Source organism: Conger conger, chromosome 6, assembly GCF_963514075.1.
Source record: "Conger conger chromosome 6, fConCon1.1, whole genome shotgun sequence".
Classification (NCBI taxonomy): Eukaryota; Metazoa; Chordata; class Actinopteri; order Anguilliformes; family Congridae; genus Conger; species Conger conger.
The window spans coordinates 41,890,699-41,914,878 of record NC_083765.1 but is presented as its reverse complement, the minus strand read 5'-3'; the positions used below and the strand labels follow the sequence as shown (position 1 = coordinate 41,914,878).

Sequence of the window (24,180 nt, the reverse complement as noted above, 5' to 3'; positions counted from 1 at the left end):
CTTAATGCGCCAATTCATGGCTCCCAGACCAGGAGGAGCTGGGAGTCGGAAGGCGAGGGAGGCCACAGATCTCCTGTGACGTGCCGTGCCAGACGCTAGAGGAGCTGAGAATGCCGCTCTGCAGACATACGGGTCACACACCGGACCCCTCAGAGCGACACCTCCGAGGGACACAGTGCACACTCTCAGAAACAAAGGTGCAAAAGGTGCCTACAAAGGCACAAATGCTTGTCACTGGGGCAAACTGCACCCCTAGCGAACAATATATAATTGAAAACATATTCATTTGTACCCAAAGAGAAATTTGATCTTTGAAGAACAAAACTGTACCTCCACTGTACCAACACTATTTCTGAGAGCAGTTATTACAGCAGTTTTTAATGGCACTGTCTGCAAGTGGGGTGTTGTCTGTCTGAGATCATGCAGCCAGTTCACCTTTTCAGTTTTTATTTAACATGGACATGTATCGATTTAATTTATTTACTTCTTACTATTACGGTGCCGATGCAAACCTAACACAATTTTCCTAACTTTTCCTGATATTAGTGGCCCAAATATCAGAGCAGAGGTTTGTCATGGAGTTCTAAAACTTCCTAGAGCCCACAGAAAAGTCTCTTCGAGAGGGTCTTTTAAAGGTTATTGCTGATCTCAACAGCAGACTGAGCTCAGCATTGTGGCTAAAACTGTTCCACACACTCACTTGTCACCTTTCTATCCATCTATTATATCAGTAACACGAAGAATTCCTGAAAAACAGCCTGTAGTCTTCTCCGCTGTGAGGGGTCGAGGCACAGGCCTGGAGTGAGGTCTGAAAACAGGGTGTATCTCACCGCATTTAGAGTTAAATCTGTCCAACAATGGACAGGTTTCAGCACATATACTGCACAAAAGGCAACATATCAGCCTGGGTATAAGGGCCCAGTGTATCCAAAACAAATTTGGCTACAGCCTTGAGGTCATTAGCACGCTAAGTGCCATGCATACAACGGGCTAACAAATTAGCCGGGTGAAATTTTGGGACAAACGCGCATTAGTTGTATGCAGTAGCTCGTCAGGGTCCCACAATGGGAGCACCCCCGTCCCTCCACGCACACACGCGCACACACACTGTTTTTGGGCGTACAGGATCCAGATGCAGCAGGACACACACAGGAGCTCCAGTGCACAGGGAGAGAGCAGCGTGGAGCACAATAGCATCTCATTAAGCTAAACTGCCTCACCAACGGCCGGCACTTTGCAGCCAGTTTAGCTCCCATTCAGAGTGCTGGTGGCCAGCGTCCGCTGGGGGGAACAAAATTAGCCATGCACAAAACACAGAGGGCAGGGGGTGGAGGCTGGGGGTGGGGGCAGAGGGGTGGGGGCTTCCTGTTGGCTGCAGAGTCTTATACATGTGGGGTCAATATGTGCAATGCAAAGTTTCACATTTGTAAATAGGGGGTGTGTGTAAGGGGGGGGGGGGTACCCCCCCTCTCTCTCTCTGCTTTACATACCCCTCCCTCTCTCTCTCTCTCTCCCTCCTTCCCTCCAGCAGTATAAAAAGAGAGGGGTCTGACAGCTGCTGTATTGTTGTCCTGGTCTTCTCACTCATCCACGGAAAGGGACAATTGGAGTCGACTTGGTAAAATTCTTCTGAAGTGCTTTTTTCCTCAAAAAAATTTCAGTCTTTGAAGAGGGAGAGAAAGGCAAAAAAAGAAAAGGAAGAAAGGAAGAGGAGGGTGCTAGTTTTATACTCTGTGGAGTTGGAACTCACAAGAAGAAGAAGAATAAGGATCCTCACTGGCCACCACCACCTCTAGTGCTAATTCAGCTGATGTGATCATTAACCCGGGAGCCGTGCACGTTTGTGTCTGTGTGAGCGCACTCTGACTGAGGAGCCAGTGAGCCAGGGAAAACTCTGGAGGATATCCCTCCCTCTCCTGCGTCCGTATCCATCCTGACCTCAGCACAGGCTGCACGCCTACCCTCCGCTCAGCAGAATGAGATTCCAGAAGCTTCTCCTCGTTCTCCTGCTCATCGTACTCTGCCTGCTCCTCGTCCAAGCGCACAGGCCAGGTATGTGAATGCAAAGCTCATCTGCACACTCAATTCAGATTAACAGGGCTTACAGATGTCTCTTATTTATCCATAGCAGGTTTCTGGGAAGGTAAGCACTGGCATCAGGTCAAAATTTGAGAAAATGTTTATAAATGTGTATGCCATTGTGTGCTGTTTGTTAAAGTTGGATTCTGATAGAGAAGTTCAGATAGCATTACAAATAGTCATTATAGAAATTATTGCAATTAGTGCAGTATTTAAAGATTTTTTTATTTTTTTTTATGTGTGTGTGGGTGTGTGTAATTTTTTCTCACCTTTTCAAAGCATTGTCGAGTCTATAAGTTGGATCGATGCTGAATTACTGAGTATGTTTTGTATATTTTTAGACTTAAATTTTCAAAAAGAGTTCTCAGAGGCAGTTTATAAAAATGTGAAACTTTTGAACAATAAACAGCATAAATATGCAGCATGGTCCACAGAATTCCAGGAATTCCGAAATCAGAATTCCACCCCGAATTCAAATGTTTACTTCAAGCGTATTTACGTTTTGCGATGTGAACGTGCCTGCTAGCTTCCCAGCTCTCCCGCCTGTCTGGATGAGGAAAACTGGATTTATTTTCCTTCATGCTGATATTCCAAACACATTTCCCGCTGGTTTGATTTCTTGGCTTGATCTGCGAGGTCACGGGCCAGTTGAACCTCAAAGCGAGGTTTCTCTGAGATCTTCTGGAATGTAAATCGCCGCTGCTTTTCCCCACTCTTGGATATTTACCACTTTTAGCCGTGATGTGAGCTGACCCATGACATCCAGCCATGGGGAACAGCTCGTACATCTAACTTCCAACACGACGCAATCTTCTCATCCGAGCATTTCAATATGTTCTTTTATTTCGTTCCCAGTAATAAAGTGCTCCGAGTCGTTATCTCTTCCTGCAGGCCCCTTCTGTGGCGTTCTTCAGAAACAGCCTCTAATTACTCTTTATTGGAAGGGGCTCGTTCCACTGCTATCAGATGAGAACGTAATTGTTATATTGGCCGGCAGGTAGAAATGTTCATCCTTCGGCTAACGATAAAAGAATCAGCCGTTAAAATGTAGCCGCATGTAAATTATATGTTTCTGTAGCATTCCTCAATACGGTCTTACTTCTGACTTTACATTTTGATTAGAAACATTAATTAATACATCACTCTTTAAGCAATTTTTTTCTTCTTCAGCTCTAGTTCAGATCTAGTCGTTTATAACTTTTGCCAGTTTGAGGAGAATATGTGATGTGAGCAGTTTCGCTCGTTGCATACAGATCTGGCCTCCGCACTAGGCGAGCTGCTTCTTCGCCTGAGATGAGGGGCCGGCGTAAGAGATCAGAGAGCAGAGATGCTTCAGTGCCGCCCCAGATTAGATATGTATGCGCAGTTGTGCGGAACTTCATAGTCAACAAGTTCAACCCAGATATTCTGTTTGATTTTTCTGGCTGAATACATTTACAGGGAATCTTTTCCTCTGTGTGTGTGTGTGTGTTTGTGTGTGTGTCTGTAATTTGTAATTGTATGGCTGCATACTCTGACACTGATGGACTCTCTCCTGTGCTTCCCTGCAGACTTCCTGAGCCTGAGACGTAAGTACTACAGACACCTGTGCGGATCCAGGAGGTGTATGCACCTACACACCCGCGTGCCGTTCCCCTGAGGTAAGAGCCCACTCCACAGCCCTGCCATCTGCACTAACACATTACCCACAATCCCCCGGGACGTGAAAATATCCCTGCGTTCGGCCCCTGATACGTCTCCGCTCCTGCATGCGTGTTAACAGTAATGTCCACTCTGGTGACTTTAGTTCCAGGAGATATATACTCAAAGTAATATATCTATAGCATACTCAAAACGTATTTCATTCTTTTAGTCTCATAACTTACTTTTAGTGTTTGGCTGAAATGTTCACTTTATTTAGACTACTGTCCTCAAGACATCTAACTAGAGTGAACATTTTCACAATTCAACTTCACTAATTTAGTTCATTTTTAAGAAATGTATAATTCGCTTTAGATCAATCCTTTGATTATGTATTGCTGGCTGCCTATAGTAGTATGGCCACTTTCATTGGTACTTTTCACCAAGAAATACAGTGAAGAGAAACACAAAAGCTTTGTAGGCCTTAATGGATTCAGTTTCTGCTTAGAGTCGATAGCAAGGCCGCTGAATAAATTTCGCCTTTGACTGACAGCGAGCACTTTCAATGACATCCCTCATTGTGAGCGACAAAACAATCCAGGAAAAGGCCGACGGTCACCCCAAAGATGACTTAATCCGTGAGATGAATGATCCACAAGGGCTGGCCCCCATTACCTGGGGCCCGGATGCAGGCCCAGGGGAGCCACAGAGCCTGGTGCTGGCCATAACTCACATCCCTGTTAGGGCCAGAGAAGCCCTTAAACTTCCCATGGGCAGGCCACAGCTGTTCACCCTCACTGCCTCTACATTTAAACCCTTTAAAAGACGTCTTTACCCCATTGCCCTTGCGAACAATGCACTAAATGCCACCCCTGACTCCAAGGCAACATGCAGGGGGGAAAAGAAGGTCTCAGCAGCTTAGCGTCGGATTTCCCCCCAAACTAATTAACGAGAAATTTGTCAGAATGACGGCTTTTTAGTATGCCAAACAGCCCAGCTCTCCTTGTGTAGCCGTTGCTCTGCAGGTGCGTAAACAAGATAAATCATCCGCAGATTCCTCAAATTAGCGGAATGTTGCTTTAGCCCTGCACATATGTACGGTGATCCAAATAGTAGGCAAATATTCACATTTATAATAAGAAGAGTGATTACAAACAGGTTTTTTTATGGCCTTGTTTATGCCTCAGGGTGCTAAGCACAATGGCTTGATGTATTCTGTTGAGTTCTCCCAAACCTCCTCGTATTGAAGGAGGACTTAAGAAGTTTAACTCGCTTCTGGGCGCGTTTCCAGGGTCTGCGTTGTGCAGGCAAAGGTTGCCATCTGTTATCTCATAATAAAACCGCGGGCTAAAATAAAAACAGAAGAAAAAAACTCCTGGAGGAATGGTCTTTGCTTTTTTATTGCCGGGTCCCGGGTTAATGACACAGCGTACGAGGATCTCCCGGACACATTTAGACCGGGTCAGAGAACTTTCAGCCGGTGGGTGTCAGCCGCGAAACGCTACAACTGTTCAACTACAGCTGTTGTCTCTCAGAAACGGAATACCCTGGAGCTGTAGTTGTGCATATAAACTGTCAGTTTATTACAAAAATATTGATCCATTCGGTTGCGAAACTGGTGCCGTGCATGTTCTGCTGCTGTCGCCACCGTCAGCCTATTCATTCAATATATTATAATATCAAATAACTGAATGCCTTTGTTGTTTGTTTGTTTTCTTTTCACGCTTCTGGGATAGGCTGGTCACTCTCCGCCTTTAGTCTTACTTGACCCTACTCATCTCACTCCAGTGGGAGGCGGGTCCTTTTTTCTCTACTGACAAACTCGAACCAGAAAGACAAAACAGTTCAAATCAGAACTATTTAAAATAGCGCTAAAAAAGGTTGCGAGGGAGACGATATGCATTATGCAAAGCCGTCTACGCTGTGGGGATGCTCGGCGCTTTTCAGCAGGAAACATAGCTACAACACTACATTTATGTCAGCTAAAATTAGAACTGTTTGGCAACAACAGTAACGCTACCTGCTTTTGAAGTTGTTTATTTAAACGCTATTTTCTTCTTCCAGGTAGCCCACACTCAAGACCCGGGGAACAGCAGAGAATGCAAAAAGATAAGGGAGACCGTGGCGGTGATCTCCAGGGAACGCTTCCAGTTTACATTCTCCGTTGTACTATGGAATTGCGCGGAGAAATGGGAGAGCGGTATTTGCTGCCACGATACTGCAAAGACGCTGCATGTGTAACCCAATGCAAGAAAAAAACGGAAAATGACTTTGACGCACCCCGATGGAGCTATCAGGACGGAAGGCTTCCAGCTTTGTACACTTCAATATAATAATCTATTTAACATGCATGCAATGCTCTAAACAGAAATACAGCAGCCGATGGGCAATGGACAACATACACGAAAGTATATCTCGATTTTGTGATTGCAGTTATGTAGGCCTATAACTGATATCTGGTAAGATAATAGGACCCACCATAGCCCCATCATGCAAAATACTAAAGACATTTTTACAACCAGAAGTAACTATGTGAAAAGTGATTATAAAATAAATCAGATTCCTTCACTATGTCAGATACTGTATTTACACAACATAAACGGTTTTGCAATGATACAATATTTAGATTGTCCTTGTGATTGACAAGGATGCAAAATATAATACGAATAAATACATGAAAATGATATACAAGTAGGCTAAGGTCAGGCTGTAGTTTCTAATATGTATTTAGCGGTTTATTTTTCAGACTGATGCGGTGCAGTCCATCATTTATACAATTGATTGTAAAGAGAAATGCAACGGAGCCTTTTAAGCAGTGTTTATGATTAACCGTTTCACCAACTCCCTATTTAATGTGTTTATATGTAAGTAATGCACTTCAAATGTTTTATTGATGTCATTTTAATAAATGCATATACTCTTTTCATACGGGTTTTCTTGTATCATTTCCCCCTGGATGGGACAGGTAAAGATGGTTCTGGAAAGTCACAAGGTTGCCACAAACTAAACATGCTTGAGAATTTTAACACTCTTCTTTTCTACAGTTATGCCATCAGGCGTGGTGTAGTTTTAGGTCAGTTTTATTTCACCACCTCTGAGTTCATTTGGTCCTTCTTGAACTTTTATGAGTTAAATGAAAGTTTTTCTATAATAAGGAGTATTGGGTAACTCCCCAATAAGACAAGGATTGATGTGCTGTTGAATCCCGAGTACAATTTAATAAAAATACTTTCACCAAACAGGCACACTTACATGTTTATTGAGTCATTGTACAAAAAAAAAGAGTAAACAAGGTAATTCAAGATGTATTATACAAAAAACAAATGCTTTCAAACCCAGAAAATAAAATAATTCAAAATCCACAATATTGAGCCTGAGTTGAGACTTAAGTTCATAATTACAAATATAGATACACATTATACATTCATCAAGTGGTCGACAACAATAAAAAAAAATGAGGTACAGAACCTCTTCGACAATGACAGACTTTAGACACGAGGCCGGCAGTATTTCAAACTGCGTGCTAGGCTCAACACAGACAGACCCGCACAAAACCAGACAAACAATACTGCTGAAATATGAAGAAAAAAAAGAAACAATAATAAAAGAAAATAAATTCCAGTTATGCTTAGTCATTGCGTATATGCTTATGCCAGTTATTCGTTTTTTTTCTCACAGTTTTTAATGTTATTATTATTATTATCATTGTTTTTTCCATTACAAGTTCACCCCCAAAACGCTCTGCTGTTTGACTGAACAGAAGCACATTCTGAATCTTAAAAATAACTTTATGGACAACACAAAACAGACAAAAATCGATCGATATTAAACCCTCATAACTTTCCCTTTCCCTCTCTGTATAAGTTGCGCAGCGCCTGACTAGGGCCGTTTGTTCGTTCAGAGCATTTGTACTAGTCCTTACAATGCTTTTTATGTAACATCCCATTTCCACCACTATTCCTACAGAATGACAGTTTCTAGATGTCAGTCTAGAAGTCAGTGCAGTAAAACAAGGACTGCATTCCTGGAATTTCATGACATTACTGGCTACATCCATTATCTATAATAATTTTATTCATGAAGTGAAAACATCCTACTTTCTCACAATTCCATTTCATTTTTGAGTGTGGATGTGTGCCCATGCCTGAGTGTGTGTGTGTGCGCGTGTGTTCATGCCAGAGTGTCTGTGTGTGTGTGTGCGTGTGTGTGTGTGTGTGTGTGTGTTAATGCCCGAATGTATGTGTGGGCGTGTGTGTGTGTGCATGTGTGTGTGCGCATGTGTGTGTGCGCGTGTGTTCATGCCAGAGTGTCTGTGTGTGCGTGTGTGTGTGTGTGTGCGTGCGTGTGTGTGTGTGTGCATGTGTGTGTGCGCATGTGTGTGAGTGTGCATGTGTGTGTGCGCGTGTGTTCATGCCAGAGTGTCTGTGTGTGCGTGTGTGTGTGTGTGTGTGTGTGTGTGTGTGCGTGTGTGTGTGTGTGCATGTGTGTGTGCGTGCGTGTGTGTGCGTGTGTGTGTGTGCATGTGTGTGTGCGCATGTACGTGCGCTTGTGTGTGCGTGAGGGTGAAAGGACGTTTCATTATTCCAGATTTCTTCGGTTCTGTTCACACCACCCTCACATCACTAATTAAAGGATGCTTGGGGTCATCACACACAAATAAAACCCTTTATTCTTCTTCTAATCTTTCAGCCGCGTCCTCCTCACACTCAAGCCTTGTTTAAATATCCACCTCAGTACGTGTGAATTGTTATCGGAGCACGTAGCACACATTTCCACCATGCCGTGAGGATTTAAGTTCACTTAAAATGTGCTGTACACAGACGCAAAGTGACACATGCACAAAAGTTTTGGGAAAGTGACCTTGCACGATCCGTCATTAAGTTCAGGAGCATCCCTTGCTTGGCAATAAAAAAAACACACACGTATACACACATACTGCTCGCATGCGTGTACACCACGCCCCCCTCTCCTCGTGGTCACATGAGCCCTCACTCCCTCATCTGTTGGCTGGTCAGAGACAGGATCCGCTTACTCAGCTGAGTGTTGTGCTGCTTCAGGTACTCAATCAAGTCCGCTTGCTTTTCCACAACGTCTTCCAAGTTCGAGCCGTCCCTGGAAACGCACAAACGCACATGTATTAATTCAGCTCACAATCATCCAGGATTAATTCAATGAGTACATCGAAGCAGGATGCTTGCTTTTTTCCCCACCCCAAGACCAAGGTCACAAATATGTGATTAGAATGTTCATAACTGAACGTTCTAATGTTGATGTCACAATCACTGCTGGTAATGGAATGCAACTGAGTTCTAGAACACCGACTTAGAATTTTGACAGAAAAGAAAGATTCCAAAAAAATCTACTCTTCAAGTGTTAAAATTCCACATAATTATCGAAACATCAAAACCAATATAAAAAGCAGGCGAGAATATATTCACAAAGAAAGGCAGGCGCTGATATGCGATTTGCGTGTTAACCACAATATACTCCCGTTTCAGATCGGAAATGTTGAGTTTGGACATAGGAAACAGACCCTCTGAAAGCCGTTTGCACTCCCCAAAGAGCATCTATAGGGTGCTTTGTAAGATGTTATCCCTCAAACAGCCTCATCCTCTTTGTAGATGTTAATCATACCATGGCAGGTCACTCAGAAGAGGGGCAGCAGTGACCCCGCACTCTTTCACAGGGAGAAATAGAGGGGGAAAGGGACCCTTGCACTTTGGGAGATTGCAGGCAAGCCTACCACTGCAAACATTTTCAAAGACGGATTGAAAAAAAAAAGAGAGAGAGAGAGAAAACCGAGGAGCAAAATGCGCTGCAACATTGATTTTCAAATCGGAGGACTCGCAGGGCGGGTGCAAACGCAACGCTCTCCTTCCAAAGGAATTTTATTCATTTTATTTCATTTATACCTTTTTATTTTCAGTAATTTAAAGCAGGATGTGAGGAAATGGTCAGATGCACCTCCAGGCGTCAGAGATAGCATTTCTGTGGCCACAACGAACCTCAGCCATCAAGGCTCACGCTAAGAATAGCGATCGTTACTCCAGTTTCCTAAAATGTAACCATGAGCAATAAAGCATGGCTTTGGGGTATTCTAGCTGTGTGAAGAAGAAATGATAAGATAATAACCCCTCCAGACACACAGACAAATAAGTCAATACAACAGAGATATGCGCTCAGTCGCTGGCATCCCGAATACACTGAGAGGGGAGAGCCAATCCCCTCCCAGCCCAGGAATGCAGGAAGAGCCAATTAGAGCGGCCGGGTTTATTTTGCCCGCATTATCCATGTGAAAGAGTGAATGGAAGAGAGAGGAATTTTCACAACACTGAACCCCCCCCCCCCCCCCCCCTCGGGCGAGGTGCCCCGGCTGCCCCGAGCACCAGACTCACCCCCACCTCAGCCCGAATGTGTGGGGAGTGCAGGAGAGCCCCTCCGCCCCACACAGCTCCTCTCCTGGGACCAGAGTGTGGCCTAGGGGTAGGGGTTCTGGAGTGCCACAGAACATGGATAGGTTGCAAAATGGAGCCCGACTCCATTTGGTGCAATGCTGCGTAAACACTTTCGTTCTAGTGTTAAATAAATTCGGAGTACACTCGTGTGTGAGAGGAGTTCTATTGATTTAAGCCAATCGGGGTCGGATCGAAGTTTCAGAACTGAAAAGGTGCTGAAAAGCAGTTGGGTTCGGATGGCACCCAGAGCCTTCTCTGCCAAAACTACATCAGCAGCTGACCTGATTGGCCCTCACCCTGCACACCTGACTCCCACTCTACATTCAGTTCAACACTAACTGAGAGAGAGAGCACATCCAAGGAGCTCTTTTAAAGCAGGACCCGAGGGCAAATGTACCGCACTGGAAGATGCCGGATGAGCCAAGCGCACACCAAGCAGATGACTGCTCTCAGGTTTATTCTCAGTCTGCCTCCTCGAACGCTTCCACAGTTTTACTCTCTCGCATACACTCATTAACACACTCCAGCATTTCAATCTGGAGGCAGTCCATCGGAACACCCCATTAAAGCACAGCCAGATGTAAGCAGGAGGACCAGGAAAGAGCACTTTTAGAGTAGTGCTTGAAAGCAGGTCCTCCCTGTCGTTCTGAAGCGCTAATGCTAGGCCGTGAACAGGCTTAGTTAGTACTTCACTCACAGAAGACGGCACTTTAAAGACATTTAACAGCCACTCAGAAGGCTTCTCTACCCAAACACGAAATTTCCGCTGGCTTTAAAACATCCTGCGGCGTTCTGTTAGATGCAAAGGGACATCCCACAATGTATTGCAGCTATCGCACGACTGTGTCACTGCTATGATGAGACTATGTAAGCTTCATAGACCAACCCGCGGCCCAACATTTGCTTGGTACATCCAGTTACAGAATGCATGGCTACTGTAGTGGAAATGTTAGCTGAGCATGAGCATGGTTTTGACAAGCTTGGCTCAGTAGGACTCTGGTTTAGCTCCGTCAGTATCCCTGGATTGTTAATGTAGCTCAATTCTGGTATTGAGCTGCATTAATACAGACAACCCGGAGCTCAACGCATGTCTGCACATGATACTTAATGCACATAATGCAGGAACCCGAGACTCTGTTGCCGCAGGGAACCATTGTTATAAGGTTCCGTTGCCGTAAGGAACCGTTGCCGCAGGGAACCGTTGCCATAAGGATCCGTTGCCCCACCCCCACCCTCTCCTTGAAGCAGAGGATGCTGGGAAACGTACCTGAATCCGGTCTCTGTGGAGAGGGGATGGGTGTTGCTGGGGTATCCATGCAATCTCTCCTCCTGGCTGACATCAGGCTCTGGCCTCTCTCTGTTGAAGTTCTGCACTCTCACTGGAGAGAGAAAGAAAGACCAGCTTCAATATTCAATCTGAGTACCACCACACTGAATTCTCAATAAGAGTATATATAATTCCCTGTGGTTTAATGGTTAGGGAACTACACAGGCATGGTCAAGAGGTTCAGCTGTTGTTCGTTCACACCAATCATCAGTATGGGAAAGAAATGTGATCAAAGTGACTTTGCCCATGGAATGATTGTTGGTGACAGATGGGGTGGTTTGAGTCCCAAACACTGCAGATGCCATCATGTCATCATGGACCAGAAACTCTTAGGAATCTTTCCAGCACCTTGCTGAATCAATGCCTCAAGGTGTACCTAACTATGTGGTCACTGAGTGTACAAATTATTGTAAATTCCAGATGCAGCAATCAATTTTTTTAAATACACTACTGTGAGGTATATCACTATATTTCCCCCCATATTTACATATATTTACTGGCAGCCTGTAACCTAGTTGCTGACTGACTGTATATGACTGGGACCCAGAAGGCTGTAGGTTGGGCCCTTGAGCAAGGCCTTTAACCCCACATGACTCCAGGAGGATTGCCCTTTGCTTAGTCTAATCAACTGTAAGTCACTTTTGATAAAAGCATTTGCTAAATAACAAATTATGTATTATATTAGTAAACTGCTGTGTATAACTGTGTGTATGTGTGTGTAAGGGTGTATGAGTATGCACGTGTGTGTGTGTGTGTGTGTGTGTGTGTGTGTGGTGAGCTACAGTGGCCCAGGGAGGCTGCTGAACAGACCCCCACTGGAGCCCCTCCCCCACCTGCTCTCAGAGCACTGTAAATCCGCCCCCCCCCGGCCGTGCTGGGTCTCAGGGTAAATACAGCATATTTACCCTCCCTCTCCAGAATGATCCATCACAGACCAGGGGACGCACCCCTGGGGGATTAAGATTTCTACCTGATGTGATCCCACACTGCTGATAACGGGGCTGACTGAGAGAAGCTCTTTTATAAAGAGTAAACACAGGCTCCTTTACATCGCGTGCAGAAAGCACTAAGCACCAGGGCTTTTTAGACTCACACGTACACTGATCTGGAAAAACACGGAAGGGAGGGTGGGAGGGAGGGAGGGAGGGAGGACTGGACTCCGGGGGGCAGGGATACAGGTCCTTATCGACGCTCAAAGACAGACAAATGTCCGGGGAAAGATGAAGCAGATGGAGTCTGTGAGCCGTACGAGTGACAGAATGAAGCTGTCATCCAGGAAGCTTCAGCTCCCAGAGAGGGCAGAGATTGGCCTGTTTGATTGGCTCCAAAGGGTATGGAGTCCAAGCTGTGGTTCCCATTTGATTGGCCGAGGAATATTAGCTGCACCTGACTGAGGCGCTAAATCCGTTAGATCAGTGCTTCTCAACTGCAGTCCTCAAGACCCACTCACAGAAGGTTTGAGTAATGATGGTCAACTGACTGAAATGTCTACATTCACCTTTTCTTTATCTTTTACGCTTAATGCGCTAATGATGGTCCACATCCACCTTTTCTTTACTGTGCACTTTTCATTTTGGTGCCGATTACCGCTACGTAACTGACAAGTCTTCAGCGTTCAGAGCTGTTCCGTGAAGACGCAGAGTGAGAGTGCTCTTCCTGTCCCGGCCATTAGCCTAAAACAAACACATAAAATAGGAGGCGGGAGGGTGCTTCAAACAGAGCCGAACGTTACCGAGGCGTTTGAAGTGCGGTTGCGGGCGGACCAGGCTCCACAGCAGGAAGTGTCAGGGAGCAGAGCGCAGCGTCTGAAGAGGACCAGGCTCTACAGCAGGAAGTGTCAGGGAGCAGAGCTCAGCGTCTGAAGCTGCTCTACAGGAAGTGTCAGGGAGCACAGCGCAGCGTCTGAAGAGGACCAGGCTCTACAGCAGGAAGTGTCAGGAGCAGAGCACAGCGTCTGAAGAGGACCAGGCTCTACAGCAGGAAGTGTCAGGGAGCAGAGCTCAGCATCTGAAGAGGGCCAGGCTCTATAGCAGGAAGTGTCAGGGAGCAGAGCTCAGCATCTGACTGGGACCAGGCTCTATAGCAGGAAGTGTCAGGGAGCAGAGCTCAGCGTCTGAAGAGGGCCAGGCTCTATAGCAGGAAGTGTCAGGGAGCAGAGCTCAGCATCTGAAGAGGGCCAGGCTCTATAGCAGGAAGTGTCAGGGAGCAGAGCTCAGCATCTGAAGAGGGCCAGGCTCTATAGCAGGAAGTGTCAGGGAGCAGAGCTCAGCGTCTGAAGAGGGCCAGGCTCTATAGCAGGAAGTGTCAGGGAGCAGAGCGCAGCGTCTGAAGAGGACCAGGCTCTATAGCAGGAAGTGTCAGGGAGCAGAGCTCAGCGTCTGAAGAGGGCCAGGCTCTATAGCAGGAAGTGTCAGGGAGCAGAGCGCAGCGTCTGAAGAGGACCAGGCTCTACAGCAGGAAGTGTCAGGGAGCAGAGCTCAGCGTCTGAAGCTGCTCTACAGGAAGTGTCAGGGAGCACAGCGCAGCGTCTGAAGAGGACCAGGCTCTACAGCAGGAAGTGTCAGGAGCAGAGCACAGCGTCTGAAGAGGACCAGGCTCTACAGCAGGAAGTGTCAGGGAGCAGAGCTCAGCATCTGAAGAGGGCCAGGCTCTATAGCAGGAAGTGTCAGGGAGCAGAGCTCAGCATCTGAAGAGGGCCAGGCTCTACAGCAGGAAGTGTCAGGGAGCAGAGCTCAGCATCTGAAGAGGGCCAGGCTCTATAGCAGGAAGTGTCAGGGAGCAGAGCTCAGCATCTGAAGAGGGCCAGGCTCTATAGCAGGAAGTGTCAGGGAGCAGAGCTCAGCATCTGAAGAGGGCCAGGCTCTACAGCAGGAAGTGTCAGGGAGCAGAGCTCAGCATCTGAAGAGGGCCAGGCTCTATAGCAGGAAGTGTCAGGGAGCAGAGCTCAGCGTCTGAAGAGGACCAGGCTCTATAGCAGGAAGTGTCAGGGAGCAGAGCTCAGCATCTGAAGAGGGCCAGGCTCTATAGCAGGAAGTGTCAGGGAGCAGAGCTCAGCATCTGAAGAGGGCCAGGCTCTATAGCAGGAAGTGTCAGGGAGCAGAGCTCAGCGTCTGAAGAGGGCCAGGCTCTACAGCAGGAAGTGTCAGGGAGCAGAGCTCAGCGTCTGACTGGGACCAGGCTCTATAGCAGGAAGTGTCAGGAGCACAGCGCAACGTCTGAAGCTGCTCTACAGCAGAAAGTGTCAGGAGCAGAGCTCAGTGTCTGACTGAGACCAGGCCGAACAGGGTGAAGGACGCACCTGAATCGGCAGTCAGGAGGAGTCTGAGGACACAGGAGCTGTGATATCCTGCACTTGGTGTCTCCGCTTCTCACGCCTGTAATGACCTCACACGTGGGCTTGCTCGGCGCGGCGTCGAACGACATCACCCCACCCTCCCCGTATTAAAAACCCGCAGTGGCCCATCTCCGCACCCCCCCGCGTTAAAAACCCACCGTGGCCCATCTCCACACCCCCCACGTTAAAAACCCGCCGGGCCTCGATATGAGTTTCACCCATAAAACAGTCACCAGCCTCTGCTTTCAGACACACAGCAAACAAATATATACCTGCTAAACTCTCTCATGTACCGCCAGACTCACACACACATTAAACCCCCAGCTCCGGTCCAGACAGGATGGGCTTCTATAGGCAGAAGCCGGGCCTGGGCCTTCCTGGGCCAGACTAACCCAAAGACCCACAGGCAAACAGCCGACTGCAGCTGTGTGACAGATCGGGGAACTGAGAGTTCACAGTTATGTCCCACTCACAGCTTAATTCACATTACACTATTTGCCCCGATTAACAGACAAACAGCCGTTAGAGAGCCCCCCCCCCCCCCCCAGAGTCACGCAGGGCGACCATCTGAGAGAGCGCTGAAATAATGGGAGCTAAGTGACCAATTCACAAACACTGAACGTTGCGGAGGATTTGAATAAAAAGAGATGGGGCATCCTTTCTGAAGAAAGGGCAGCTTTAGCCCGCTTTAAAAGCTCGTAAAAAGGCTACGGGCAGGAGGAAAGGGGCCAGTTTGAAATGGACGTGCCGCATTTCTCACGTATCTGTTAGAATGGCGACGGCTTCCTTCAGGAGAATCGCTGTAAAAGACCCAGCCAGGGCTGCGCATTCTCCCTGCTAGCGCAGATTACAGCCACACTGCTCAGTGCTTTCTAATGAGTTACAATGAGCACCCAGCTTTCACTGCGTATCCCCCTGTGTAGCCTGCTCAAATGCCCACACACACTGTTTCTGCACAATACACACAGCATCCAGGCTAGATCAACATAGTCAGATAAACCATGAAGCGCTGTGCATGTGATAATTAACTGTCAGCCATGGAGAATACACATTGGCCTAAGGTCTCTGTTAAATCTTAAAGGTAATGCGCTTAGTCCATACTTCACTGACTGACTGTGTGACCGAGACTCGATATTCATGGCTATGGATAACTGATGACTTTTTGAGAATCTGTCTTGTGTCCATGCTCTTACTGTATGTCACTTTGCATGAATAGTATTTGCCAAATAAATGTCATGTAAATGTTAATGGTTCCAACATCCAATATCGGATCGGCAGTCAGTGAAGACAACACTGACAGAGGACAAATTACCCCACGGGGTTCAATAAAAGTGTATCTTATAACAAGACAGATGTCGCATTAAAAAAAAGAATGATATTAATTTAAATGTAAAAGTATGTAATTCTACGTAAAAAAAGGTTTTTTGCGAGTGCCACTGAAAGTGAATGGAAAACGTGTGTTCTAGCCGGGCCTGGGTTTAACCAAAGAGAGAGAGAGAGGGAGAGAGAGAAAGAGAGAGAACAGGATTCTCACCTGCCACCTGAAGGGCCCACTTCAATCAATCATTAGCTAAGTGCAAATATCCTGCTGGAAGAGCCCTCCCATTAACGCTGTGGAATTCCTGCATTGGAGTGTTTATGTGTTTACGCACCCGTGTCACCGCGGTCGTCAGGGCTGGAACTGCCCTCTCTCAGATAAAACTATCTCTCCCCTCTCCTCCTCTTTTCCCTCGCTCCCTCCTTCTCCTGTTCAGGCCCAACAAAAGCTCCAGACATCTGGAGGGCCAGTGTGTGCGTTTCAGACGTCTTCTCCGCCGTATTAAATTCCCCCCGCGCCCTCCGTGTCTGAAACCGGAGTCTCGTCGCCAGGGAAAAAGACGCTTCACCTGGGCGTGTGCGTCTGTGTGTGTTTTTTGGGGAGGTATACAAGCGCCGGAGTGGTTTTTAAACGAATATTTCCCACTGCTTTTCAGAGCTGAAAAGAGGGGAGAAGTTGGAATTTGAATAAATGACACAGCTAGTTCCACCCTGGCTCGCTCTCCTACACTAAATAGAGGACTTTTCATTTTAAGATGAACTCTTTGAAGACGCTCCCTCCCTCCCCTCCTTCCAAAAACAAAAAAGCTGGAGAAGCAGTAAAGTACTTTGATGTGAGAAATCTTAATGTTGCTCTTTACAATCGCGTGTATTCATGTTTAAATGAAGGGAATAAGGAGCACAAGGACCCAACATCTCTCGGCATTAAACGCACCTTCAAAAGAACTTCAAAGGGAGAGAACGGCCTTCCTTCCAGGAGCACGAGGGGCATTAGCAGCCTTTCCGGGCCTTTCCGTACCTCCATTTTAAACGTTTGCCCACGGCGTACAGCAAAATGGCCTCCGCGGGGTCGGTGGCGGATACCATGTGCATGTGCTACCTTCTCGATTTAAAAAGAAAGAAAGGGAGCCAGGAATGTTTAAAATGTTGTGTTCAGCTACGAGCCGGAATGCTTTGAAATAGCCTCAATGCTCAATTTTTTCTTTCCCCGCGAGAATATCTACATCACGCAAAATGAGTTTAAGCCTTGACGGGAGAAAAAAAGAATAAGAAAAAAGTCTTTCATGTACCTTAAAGCCAAATAACAACAATACCACTGAAAAACACCTAATAAATGAGACTTTTAAGCGTTGTGTAGAAGCGATGAGTGAAACTACGAGGATAAAAGCCTTTTCCCCTGGCCTTGGGTTGTTACCGAGCTGAAGTGTGCAGGAATTCTCAGACAGATATGGAGCGGAATGAAAGAGTGCATTCTAATGAGGCAGCATTCTTACAGTAACAATGACAATAAACACCAGCACAATGCAGAGCCCTTTCAGGGTGGAGCGTATTTACCGTTTGCCTTTGGCTAGGGCTAATGACCAAACACGATCTGGCCAAAACAAGAGTCCCCTCTCCTCAAAGGAATCCAGCCTTATCTCATCCCCACTGCATCCCTCCGTCAACTGTTTTATAGGGCTTCACTTTATGGCATTGTGTTACCACTGTGGATGTGAAATACCAGAGATCATACAGTCACACTACAGTAGAGACACGGGGCTCCAGTTCTGGTGTTTTCACTGGTTTCTGTAGCTTCTGCTCCATCAGCAGACCGTTTGGGCCTTGGTAACCAGGTGGGTGTACCCTTTAGCCATTAATGATTAAAGTCCAGAAATACAGCAAAAGCTAGCACATACAGCATTCATCCAGGCCGGCAGGCATGTAGCTCTAAACGTAACATTATAGATCCACACGAAACAAAAAAGAGCATCAAGTGTTACAGTTTCAAATCCTCCATTTCAGCGGTTCACCGTGTTCTCCAAAGCCCTTGGTAGGAAGTGAGACAGGCCTTTCTGAGGAAGCTGAATAACCAACAAACCCACAGGGCCAGTTCTGTCAACCGAAGAACCAGCTCTGTCGACATAAGTCACGCCATGTCATGTCAATCAGGCATTTTAGCATTCAGAAACGGCTTTGCCGACTGCCATTTTATACCATCATAAGCAGAGAGCAGAAAGGGTGATTCAGTGATTTAGTGATTTATCCCTCACAAGGGTGAGGTTCATTATCTGAGAGAGAGTAGCAAGGTACCAGGAGAGAGGGAGCGTGTGAGAGAGAGCAAGAGAGCGGGGGAAATAGAGAGAGGAAAAGGGAGAGATCTATATAGATTTATCTCAGCTTTTATTTCTTTAATCACATTCCCAGTGGGTCAGAAGTTTACATACACTAGTATGCATTGTTGGGATGGTGTTCTTCTGCTTGCAAGCCTCACCCTTTTTCCTCCATACATAACAATGGCCATTATGGCCAAACACTTTTTTTTGTTTCAACAGACCAGAGGACAAAAGTAAGATATTTGTCCCCAAGTGCAAACTGTTGTCTGGCTTTTTTATGGCAGTTCTGGAGAAGTGGCTTCTTGCTGAGCAGCCTTTCAGGGTATGTCGATATAGGACTGGCTTTACAGTAGATATAGATATTTTGTACCTGTTCCCTCCAGCATCTTCACAAGGTCCTTTGCTGTTGTTCACTCTTCACACCAAAGCACGTTCATCTCTAGGAGACAGAATGCGTCTTCTTCCTGAATGGTATGACAGCTGCATGGTCCCATGGTGTTTTTGCTTGCGAATTATTGTTTGTACAGACAAACTTGGTAGCTTCAGGCATTTGGAAATTGCTCCCATGGATGAACCAGACTTGTGGAGGTCCACAATTTTCTTTTGATTTTCCCATTATGTCAAGCAAAGAGGCACTGAGTTTGAAGGTAGGCCTTAAAATACATCCACAGGTACACATCCAATTGACTAAAATAATGTCAATTAGCAATTTCTAAAGCTATGGTATAATTTTCTGGAATTTTCCAAGCTGTTTAAAGGCACAGTCAACTTGGCTTATGTAAACTTCTGACCAACTGGAATTGTGATAAAGTGCATTAAAAGGGAAATAATCTGTCTGTAAACAATTGTTGAAAAAATTACTAAAACTACCGAAAGTAGATGTCCTAAATGACTTGCCATCACTACAGTTTGCTAAAATTAAAAATTAGTTTTAATGACGTAAACCTAAGTGTATGTAAACTTCTGACTTCAACTGTATGTAAGGCATGCCAATAAAGCTCATTTGAGAGAAACAGAAACAGAGAGAACTGTGTTATAGTGAATACTCATCAGAGAGAGAGAGATAATACTGAATACTGTGTAACAGTGAATACTCCTCAGCTCTGAGCAGGCTTAGCCGGGCTGAAAGGAGGCTGATGGTCCCACACTGCAGCACTGGGCCTGAATGGAGTGAGTGGCCATGGGGCATTGTGATGCGTACGGGGTGGGGGGTGTGTGAGTGTGTGTGTGTGAGTGTGAGTGTGAGTGTGAGTGTGAGTGTGTGTGTGTGTGTGTGTGTGTGTGTGTGTGAGTGTGAGTGTGTGTGTGTAAGTGAGTGTGTGTGTGTGTGTGTGTGTGTGTGAGAGAGAGTGTGTGAGCTGGTCCTCACCTGAGTACAGGAGCAGGCAGGGCACAGAGAGCAGCTCCAGGACCAGGATCCCCAGGAGCAGGGACACACTAAGGTGTTTCACCCCTTTCAACAGAGGCTCCGCAGCCAGAACAATCAGCACCGCGGCGTTCCCTGTGCCGAGGCCCAAACACAGTGTCAGCGTCACCCGGCAACACACAGTCACCCAGGAAACACACCATCACTGTCACCGTCACCCCCGAAACACAGAGGAAACACCCCGACATTAACACGACTTGCATTTCTTGCTACTGTAGTTGGTCCTAATTCCTTTTGCCAATTGAAGCCTATCCGAACTGTTCTGTACATTCTAACAACCTAGATATGCACTTTGTAGGTCGTTTTGGATAAAATAAATGCTAAATAAAATAACATATAACATAATATAGTAACATAATGTAATGTGACTCCTTCTCTCTCACCTGTGCTAGCGCTCAGTCAGCTAATAACAATAATTGTATTTATATAGCACTTTTCTGAAAACACCAACAAAACCAACAACAGACATGTACATTATATGCATAAACAGAAGATAAATAGAAAATGTATAAAAGTATTAATTAATATTAAAAAAGGTACAGCTACTACCTGTACCTCACAAATCACAACCAAATGCTAATCCCCTCTTATTTAATGTAACTTCCTGTAAAGGCAAGATCTAAAGATAATGTGATTTATTTTATTTATTTTTTACATTAAAAAAAAAATCACAGCAGGTTTTCCTGGGTAAAGGACTTTCTGGTTGTTGTCTGGTTGTAGACTCGAACCATCAATAGAATCAACTCCTCAATATGAGGAAAGGGTGCCCCCGTGTGGTCAACATCAGAAACTCAGAGGCACAGGGAAAATGAACGTCTTTATGACTTTTCGGTACAAACCGACTCTCAAACTGTTCAGAGGTTTGTTTCATTAACGGTCATTTGTCAGAGAAATTAACGGCAAACCCGTCCAATCAACACAATTTGCCCATTCATATAAGTGTCCACATTTGCATGAAGCACAGAATGGCCCTAATACACAAAAGGCAGGCTTTAAAGACATTGTCTGGCTAATGAAGTGCACATGTGTAGAGGGTGATTAAGCACTGGAGCCTGGAGAAAAGACAGCCAAGTGGGCCATTCCAGTTTCTTTGAGCACAGGATATAAACTAAGAGATTAGAGGAACCGACCAATTCCCCCAGCCATCATGAGGCCTCCAGAAGGGCTCTGAAACAGGGTGACCGTAGCACCTAGCGTGTCTGACACCCTCGATCCGCCTGACGTCCTCGTCCTCTCCAGCTGTGCCCGGGGCGTCTCCGGGTCTGACTCACCGGCGGAGTGGATATACACGGGCAGGCTCCTCAGGTTGCTGGTGGCCCGGTAGAACTGCAGGTAGCCTCGGCCGCGGGCCGCGACGTGGTGCCGCTGAACGTAGCGCTCAAAGGCCATCAGCAGCAGCCACAGGCACACCTTGGCGAACACAATCACAGGGCTGCTCGGCAGGTTGCTCAGGTAGTCGTGGCACTGGGCCTGGTGGCTCTGCAGTATGGAGCAGAACACGGCCAGCACCACCGACAGGCACACGAACGCTACCTAGGAAACGCACAACACGTTACATCGCATTTTATTCAGCAGACGCTTTTATCCAAAGCCACAGTAAGAACCCCCCAAATACACCACAAGGTGGAAGTATCTGAGAGGTGAAGGAAAAGCGTGTAGTCTGACCAATGCTACTGGAACAGGGTTAATTTAATTTTGTTATCGTTTATCTGACTCCAAAAGATAAGGTCTGATTAACCTTTGTAGCACAGCTGGATGCTGACTCACAGGTAACTTGCATTACCTGTGGTTTATTCCTAAAAGATATTTCTTCAGCAACCAGTGTACCACACCAATGACACCGAACTATTTCCCACAACACAAGCTATGTAAAGACACTAAACACTGTATGTGGAAAACCCATGACCTATACAGTACACCTCAACAGTTATGGGAGCATTCCACTGATGTGGCAGAATTGTGCTGAGAAAGCACAATGATGGGAGCAATAATCCTGTATTGACGAGCACTGTCTTTCCATCAAGCCTCGCTGACCCTGTGTTAACATGGTCAACACAGTTTGTTTCCTTTTGGGGGTCTAAGGAGGAGCACACTTATGTAAAATGCCCTACACCACGTACAAAAAGTGAATATCAAAGTCAAAGAAAGAACTACAGAACAGGTCAGTTTTGGTACAATTCAGGTTTTTAGGTTGTAAATCCAGGAACATTAAGGCCAGTACACATGGTGAATAGGCCTTAAGTGTGTAATAAGATCAGGAACTACAGTACGAAGATGATACAATATACAATATGGATAATACAGTCCTAGATTAAACTACAGACAATAAAAAGAGAAAGGTTATTTCTCTAAGGCAGTGTTTATAATTATCATTATTCCCAACACTTTTCCTTCCGTGGCAAATGAACCAAATCTCACGGCACACCACTGGCAAGAGCGAGCGACATACTGATGTTCATTCAGGGTTTTAATGAAGTGATATGCATTTGAATTACATTCACTTTGGCTTTGTGAATGGGAATTGTTCATTTAAGTTTATTACATTCAATTGAACTTCTCACCTCACCTTACACTACCCTAAGGCAATGTGACTGAAAGCCCAGCAAGATATTAACATGTCTTTTGTGAACAAGGACCAACAAAGGGGGCTAGCGAAGCATTCTGTGAAAGTGTTTGGTTGGCCATCGCTGTAGTGTGTACTTGGTGTATCTAATCAAAACAATTTTCCTGAGTTTAATACTCATATTAAATTGTCAAGTTCACACTGAAGGTAACCTAAAATAATTCCAGTATCTCAGTGGTCTTAATTTACTATAGTTTGTGTGACCTTTCGCAGTGCGGCTGCTCACCGTATTGCTAGTATATGTGTTCATTCATACAATGATACATTTTGATTTTTTAAGTCATGCACAGTGTACTCACATGGACTAAGGACAGTAATAATGCGGCCCAGGATGTCGGCAGTTGCTGGAATTCTCTTTTAATTGCCTTGTCCAAAATGTCTGGTGAAATGAGAGGCCCGTCAATCAAGGGGTCTTCATCCAAACTCTGAGTTATTTCCATGGAGGAGTTATTCTGATACAAGCAGAGAGGGACAGAATCGTAAATTGTGGACTATATTTGGAAAATGTGGTAAGCCACATCAAGAAAGGAGATACATAATCTTCAATACAGTTCTGTTTCCTTAGCCAGTCGTCTGATGTAATGGCAGAGCTAACTTTTCCCTTCTTACGCTGTTTTGCCCTAATTGAAGGCATTGAGTCGACTACAGTAAATATTGTTAAAACATGCCACTTTTGATTAGGATATGTGTTCACTAGTTAGCTAGCATACCTGTTGGACAATACAGATAATACAGATGTATAGCTTGCTAGCCAATTTAAATTTAGCTGACATTTGGTAAACAAAACTCAGACAGTTTGCAATGTTGCAAACATTAATTAGCTTCATTATAGTCGAGTTTAAAGCAGAAATGTGGATACTAAGGCAACGAAGTTAGCGAATCGTTCTATAAATATGTAGTTATAGCTAGTTAGGTGGCTCTCAAATAAAATGTAACGTTAGGTATAATCGAAACATGACGGAAGAAAGAACCAGTGAGTTAAGATATTAAACAAAGGTGGCTTGCTTCCAAGCTACCTTGCATGACACAACATCACCTGACGCAGGACTGACAGAAACACTTTGACAACTGAAAATAAACCAACGCAATTTCACACTTAAATACCTACTATATGTGTTGGTGGTTCCTTTGAATCCATTCTACCGGCTATGTTCAGATGGTGTAAACTGTCAAAAGAAGAGGGAGGTGTTTTAGAAAAATTCAAGTTATAGTCGCAAATTTATGATCATCTTGAATGTTTTCGCGGCTCGCTTCTGTTTCGAGGACGAGCTGCACACTTCCGGGATGCTACCTTATTATTGGTCCGAGTTGCACACGTCCTGGTTTCTCCCTTATTATTGATCCGAGTTGCGTAAGTGAGCCCACATACATAGATCCCCTTGTCATCTGTGGGAAATGGAACTGCATGTCTGTGAACTTTGTATGGCATTTTTATTTATTTATTTATTTATTTATCTACTACTTTCTCACGTACTATTTGTGTTGTTCAACTTTAAATGAACAAGGTAGCTATAAAAGCTGTGGATAAAATTCCGGCTCAACTGTTGTTTTGATGCTGCCTGACCAAACACACACACACACACACACACACACACACACACACACACAAATGGTAATCGTTTATTCACACTGAGATGAGTACGATCATATTCACCCACTGTTTATGTTCACCAGTTATGTGGTCTAG

At 45.5% G+C, this 24,180-nt stretch overlaps 2 protein-coding genes across 2 annotated transcripts; one reads left to right on the top strand and one right to left on the bottom strand.

The window, feature by feature from the left end:
- The first annotated feature begins 1,581 nt into the window (after nucleotides 1-1,581).
- On the top strand, nucleotides 1,582-6,621 carry apela (apelin receptor early endogenous ligand). The gene is made up of 3 exons (XM_061247071.1): nucleotides 1,582-2,052; nucleotides 3,630-3,719; nucleotides 5,764-6,621. Exons 1-2 carry the CDS (start codon nucleotides 1,977-1,979, stop codon nucleotides 3,716-3,718), a joined length of 165 nt encoding a protein of 54 aa, XP_061103055.1. The 5' UTR covers nucleotides 1,582-1,976; the 3' UTR covers nucleotide 3,719; nucleotides 5,764-6,621.
- A 321-nt stretch (nucleotides 6,622-6,942) lies between these two features.
- Nucleotides 6,943-23,785, bottom strand: tmem192 (transmembrane protein 192). The gene is made up of 6 exons (XM_061246110.1): nucleotides 23,602-23,785; nucleotides 22,793-22,945; nucleotides 21,142-21,403; nucleotides 19,814-19,945; nucleotides 11,422-11,533; nucleotides 6,943-8,811 (listed from the first exon to the last, which is right to left on the bottom strand). Exons 1-6 carry the CDS (start codon nucleotides 23,629-23,631, stop codon nucleotides 8,688-8,690), a joined length of 813 nt encoding a protein of 270 aa, XP_061102094.1. The 5' UTR covers nucleotides 23,632-23,785; the 3' UTR covers nucleotides 6,943-8,687.
- Between the last annotated feature and the right edge of the window lie 395 nt (nucleotides 23,786-24,180).